The sequence below is a fragment of the Antennarius striatus genome, chromosome 19 (genome assembly GCF_040054535.1).
Source record: "Antennarius striatus isolate MH-2024 chromosome 19, ASM4005453v1, whole genome shotgun sequence".
NCBI lineage: Eukaryota > Metazoa > Chordata > Actinopteri > Lophiiformes > Antennariidae > Antennarius > Antennarius striatus.
In genome coordinates, this window is record NC_090794.1 from 13,173,845 (window position 1) to 13,179,913 (window position 6,069).

Sequence of the window (6,069 nt, forward strand, 5' to 3'; positions counted from 1 at the left end):
AAAGGTTTCGACCTTTTATTAACTTATATAAATAATAAAGTCAGTGTAAGTGGTCAAGATCCCAAAGTGTAGGCAGTAAGGCACACACGTTACCAACTACGTGAGCAAGACTTGACAAACAATACATATTATGCAGAATACATAAACAGAGAAGAATACCGTACTCACAAAACATGTTTTTGAGCACAAGCAGCATGACAGTCTGGGAACAAAGAATAAACTGACTTAAAACAGAGTAGATAACAGAAGGTGTGGCACTGGAAGAAATTATTTCAAAAATAAAGGAGTAAAGAGATAAAAGCTAAAAAAAAATGTTTTTAAAAATTCAAAATCAACAAAAAAATTCATTAATTTGTTGCCATATTCTCATTTATATATAAAGCTGCTATTAAGTATGTATAAAGTTGTTTTTTCAAATGTAGAACCACATTTACCATATCTGTAAACGATTTTCTAATGCTTTTTGATATTCAGATCATTTGGCAAAAACACTATATCTGATGGGTTGCCTTTGCTTATGCAAATTAATGAAAACATTTGTTACTTTATGCAAGCAGCACCTCTCATTAAAGTTGGGACTGGGAAGCTTGATGAATGCTGGTAAAGAAGTTCACTGGTTATGGAATCACAGAAAAAAAAGAGGTTAAGAACAATGCTTTGTCACAGTGCAATCGCAAAGAATTTAATTACATCATCATCTCCAGTCAGAAATATCATGAAAAAGATTCAGAGAAATAGAAGAAGTCCATTTGAATGTGAGACTTTTTATAGGAGCTCTTTGACAGCTGTTCAGTAAACACTGTTTGTTGCATCATCTAGAAATGGTGAAATGGTAAAGTAAGAGCTACACCATGCGAGGAACATGACATTTATCAAGATCACAAGATCACCATCGTCTCTGGACCTGGGCTCGTCTGGGACGGACTTCCACAAAATGGGAAAGTTTGGTCTGATGACTCAAACGGTGTTTGTAAATCATGAACGTTGTGTCTTCTGACCTGAAGAGGAAAAAATAAATAAAAAAAATTTCAGATTGTTGCCACATCACATCGTTCAAAAGCCAGCATCTGTGATGGTGGGTGGTGTGTTAGAACCCATGGCATGTGCAACTGCCGAACGGTACATACTTACGCGTGCTTCCATCCAGACAACACATTTCTGGGGAATAGCCCTGTCTATTCCGGACAGACAACACCAAAGCTTCACCACAGTTTTAATATTTAGAAGTCAGACAAAACAAACACAATATGAAGTGGAAAAGTCCTTTCTTAGACAAGAACATGAAGAGTTGTGCTGCTGCTTCCTCTCTTCCCAAACACAGTGTGAAGAGGGGATTTAAAACAAACATGAACATATTTCACACATTTAATTCATAATAAGCAGACAATTCTAAAAATGATAAATATCTATAATCGATTGGATTTAGGTCACTTCTGTTTTCTATGACATTTGATATCATTCTCACTTATACAATTTTTAACTTGCACGTGTCATCTGTATCTCAAATTTTTATGTGTGTTATTTTTCTGGAGTTTTCGCATGAGCTTTAACTTTCCATCAGACATGTGACTTCCAGTTTAATGCAACTTACCCAGTTAGATTCTTACCAGAAACCACATCAGATACAGCTAATTAGGCAGATAGCAAGTCTCACTGCGTGTGTGTGTGTGTGTGTGTGTGTGTGTGTGTGTGTGTGTGTCAGAGAGAGAGAGTGGGAGGGAGGGGGGGCTAAGAGAAGTGAGGAGAGCACGAGCAAGTGAACGAGAAGGAGGAGTGACAGAAAGGGAAAGAAAAGGGGGAAGAAAGACACTCATTAATCCAAATTGTTCTCGTACTGCTTCACGGACGTTCCCTTTCATGCTTTCTTTCTCTCTCACTCTCTCTCTCACACACACACACACACACCGCACAGATACTCAGCAACACAAAGCGCCAGTGGACAAAGACACTTGGTTTCAGTTGTGCGGCTGGCTATGGCTCAGGGCTCTGACAGCAATGATACAAGCTACAAGTCTCCATCTCCTGGAAGCAGACCGGTGTGTATGTACTTCCATCCACTTTCTTAGCAATGCACCCACTTTGTGTGCTCAGGTTTTCAATCGATCACCTATTTTCAATCGCTTCAAAATGCATTGCTTTCAGTTGAAGTAAACTGTGTGATGAGATGCTGTGTTTGCTGGCTCTTCTCAGGGTGTTCACATGCACACATGGGCTGTAGGCATGACTCGCTCAAGTGTTAGCTTGACTCTGACTTGTGATATGATTTTGGTTTCCAAGCAGCACAAATCACTCATTTAATCTAGTCTTCCAACGGAATGATTTGAGAGCAGCTGGGAAAAGACGGAGTGGTGAATAGAAATGTTCTGTACTGTTTCTGTGCACTGATGAATGGTTTCACGTGTGACAGTCGTCTGGCACATTGGTGCTGAGCGATTCTGGTGGTTTCCCCCCCAAAACTTACTTTAAGTTGATAATATCAGTGATAATGGTTGTCTTAGGTGTTCCATAATTAAATTTAAGATAAATGGTTTGCTCTCTATGGTGTGTAACTGACTCAGCATTTTGAAATGTGATTAGTTATACTGATACTAAGAAAGCTGATGTTCAGGACATGAAACAGGGTGTGTGGTCTACCTAACCAGTGGCTCAGCCACTCCCTGGTCCTGCCCTTCACATCAGACGGTCTAACGCCAGATTACAATGAAAACAGATGACACTTACATTTCACATCTTTTGTCCGTTAGAGGAAACTCCTATCTGTTTGCACACTAATTCTCAAACGTTTGTATCTTCTCAGAGCTCCTCAGATGATGCAAAGAAGGTGATGCGGCGGGAAAAAAACCGAATCGCTGCTCAGAAGAGCAGGATGAGACAAACTCAGAAAGCTGACAGCCTGCACTTGGTGAGGACTCTTCTATCTGCTACACACACCTTTCTCATATCTGTGCATCATGAACAACACCGACTCCCGCTGATTAAGATATTTACCAAATAGATGCAACCAATGGTGTTAACTACTTGATACAAAGTCAAACCGTATCAATACAGTAGTTTTCGCACCATAAGGCACACTGGACTATAAGGTGCATCTGATTATAAGGGGCACCTTCAATGAATGACCTATTTCAAAACTTTTTTCATACATAAGGTGCACTGGATTATGAGGCAAACTGTCGGTTTTTGAGAAAATTAAAGGCTTTTATGTGCGCCTTATAGTGCGAAAACTACTGTAGCTTCATTGTGCTGTTATCTTATCCCAAGTCAGAGTCTAGCCGATCTGAATGAGTTTAAACTTTGTTTTTAAAAAAAAAAAAACAACAACTACCTGACCATGTGGTAAATTTGTCATGGCTTCTGTTGGGCTGCACACTTGGATGAATAAATTAGCACGTGTGGGCAATCACTCCTTTTTTATAGCAGAATCCAGCACCAGAGAGTGCAGGGCTGAATAAAACGCAGGCCAGCTGCTTTGTCCAGTGACACCATTGTTCACGCAATGGTTGGTCATCAGCGTCAGAGTCTGTCTCCTCAGTTTTTAATCATTTCACTTGAGGATACGGATTCAAAAACACATAAAATATCAGAAGTGGAGAGTGGAAACTTACACGGATGAAAGACTTGATGTCACTCAACTAATCAGACATTACGATCTGCTGTGACAGTTAGTCCCACACCTTCTACATCTGCTGCTGTCACCACAAGGCCTCGTTTCTGTGAACTTTCTAGATGACCTCAAGAAAAAGCCACACCGTGTGGCTGCAGGCCCATCATTTCTTGTGAATGATGGCATGTTATCAATGTCTGTCAGCCCTGTCACAGAGAACACCAGGGGATCACAGAGCTGCTCTGTGGTTTTACTTTCATCGTCTCGCTAGATAAACAGGAAGATGACTTTTCCCTCTTGACGACACGTGGCTTATTTCCTGCTTCTTCAGTAGTATTTTTTTGGTTCCGTGTAAAGGAGCTTGAAATTGTACGTCGTGGGCAGGAGAGAAGGAAAATGTAGTCACTTCTTGTAAAGCGGTGATAGCAGTGGGCTGTATTTGGATAAATGACGTAAGAGCAGGGGTTTGCCCAAAGGTTCTGTGACAGTAATGACCCACAGCTCAGTGTTATGATCAACAAGACAAAGTATGATAACCTTTTCATCAAAGTGGAAGGTTTCTCCCCTGGTGTTCCCACACATAAGAGAAAAACTTTTGATGCACACTATGTTCTACTTCTATGATCTTAAAGTTGATGTTCAATGTAAAAAAACAACAACAACATTCTTTGGAAAAATGACTTACATATTCAAAAAATGTAAGACTTAAAACTTGCCAGATTATAGCATGAATGGATCAGGCTGCCATTTTTTAAATCTGAATCACAATTTAGTACACTTGAAATGAAATAGCAATACGTGGCTTTTACAACAGCAGTTGAGGCGTTCAGTAGATTTTTTTTTTAAGCTTTTTATGTGTTTTGCTAATTGTGAAAACAGCATTCAGTCCTCATCACTATGATCCGACAACAGCGTAAGAATAACACTTTTTAAAAGGACATTTTTCTATTTTAACTTGTATTCGTTTAAAAAAAACAACCTTTAGAGACCAGCTACCACAGCTATCCCATGAACTTCCCGCACGTTGATGGTAAAGATGACTAAACTGAATGGAAACTACTATCTGTCAGCCTACAGCCATGCTAGATACTTCAGTAGGGTACTGCAGACGTCTCACACCAACACTAATGGGTATGCCGTGCTAATTCTAATCAGACATGAGATTATTAATTTCACAATCTTGCCTTAGTGTCAGTGTCTACTAATAAGCAGTGAATATAAAGTATCCTATCAGATCTGTGGGTGTTTCGTCATAAACCAAATTATTGGTACAGCATCATTTTTACCTGACAATTGCATCACAAGAAAAGTTCAAAGATGACATCATGACAAATACCTGTGAAACCACACAATCTAACACCACAACACACAGCTTCACACTTATGACAAACTAATTATTCAAAAATGTAGGGTTCAACCTCTGAGGCTAACAATTATATCCTGTTGAAGCACATGCTGAACAAACTACAGAGCAAATTGATTGTTCTAATAGGTGAAGGATGTCTCTTTCACATAATCCAATCTGATTAAAACCACCTCCTGCCTCTTTGTATGTTTTCCAGGAGAGCGAGAACCTGGAGAAGGAGAACGCAGCCCTGAGGAAGGAGGTGAAGCAGCTGACCGAGGAGGCTAAGTACCTGTCGTCTGTGCTGAGCAGCCATGAACCCCTCTGCACCGGCCTGACGCCTCAGACCCCCGACCTCCTCTACCCTCCTCATCACATCAGCTACCACCACCAGCACATCACCGTACCACACTACCAGCACTGACCAGGACCACCACTGGGATGTGCTGTGAACACGACTGACCTCAGCGGGAAAAAAAAAAAAAGAGACTGAATTGAGATGTTTGTGTAAATGTTCAAAGCTGATCAGGGGGGTGACATGCCGGTCACGTCTGCCAAACAACGACCTGACATGCAGTATTCCAAACAATTTCTGCCGCTTCTGCTCATATCTTTGCTTTTCTCTGATGAAATCAACGATCTGTACGTGCACTCAATAATCTGATTGACCAGTCTATGTTTACACTGGGAGAAAAGGCATTCAGGCGACTCAGTATTATTATAAAATCGCTTTGTTCTAGTGTCATGGTGAGCACCTGTCAACTTGACATTTAGAGTTTCTCGTGTTTATGAATGTGTTCTTTTGCTCAGGTGCTTTTGATAGATTTGATTGTGGACAAATAAGAATGTAAAGTCAAGATTGTAAAACAGGGCTTTGGTATATACCAAAAAAAAAAAGGACAAGGACAAAGAAACAGCTGGTAGTGGCGAGTGGCATTCAAAGTGTCTTGACTTGTGTACTGGATATAATTCTGGAGTGTGAAAAACAAAATCCAGCAATGATATTTATTAAATGTGAAAAAAAAAAGTTGATGTGATGGTGTCTGACCTCCAGGGGACTCAGTTCTTGGTGTGTGCTGATGGGGGTGCTACAACACCCCCACTCTTCAAGCAAGGACGC

General features: G+C 40.4%; 1 protein-coding gene across 2 annotated transcripts; it reads left to right on the forward strand.

The window, feature by feature from the left end:
• Nucleotides 1-1,802: 1,802 nt before the first annotated feature.
• Nucleotides 1,803-5,920, forward strand: batf (basic leucine zipper transcription factor, ATF-like). Of its 2 annotated transcripts, none has more exons than XM_068342189.1 (3): nt 1,803-2,040; nt 2,798-2,902; nt 5,167-5,920. In XM_068342189.1, the coding sequence occupies exons 1-3, from the start codon at nt 1,858-1,860 to the stop codon at nt 5,371-5,373; spliced, it is 495 nt and encodes a 164-aa protein (XP_068198290.1). In that variant the 5' UTR covers nt 1,803-1,857; the 3' UTR covers nt 5,374-5,920. The 2 variants fall into 2 exon arrangements, with proteins under 2 accessions (XP_068198290.1, XP_068198291.1); XM_068342190.1 differs by having other exon boundaries at nt 1,803-2,036.
• The last annotated feature ends 149 nt before the right edge of the window (nt 5,921-6,069 follow it).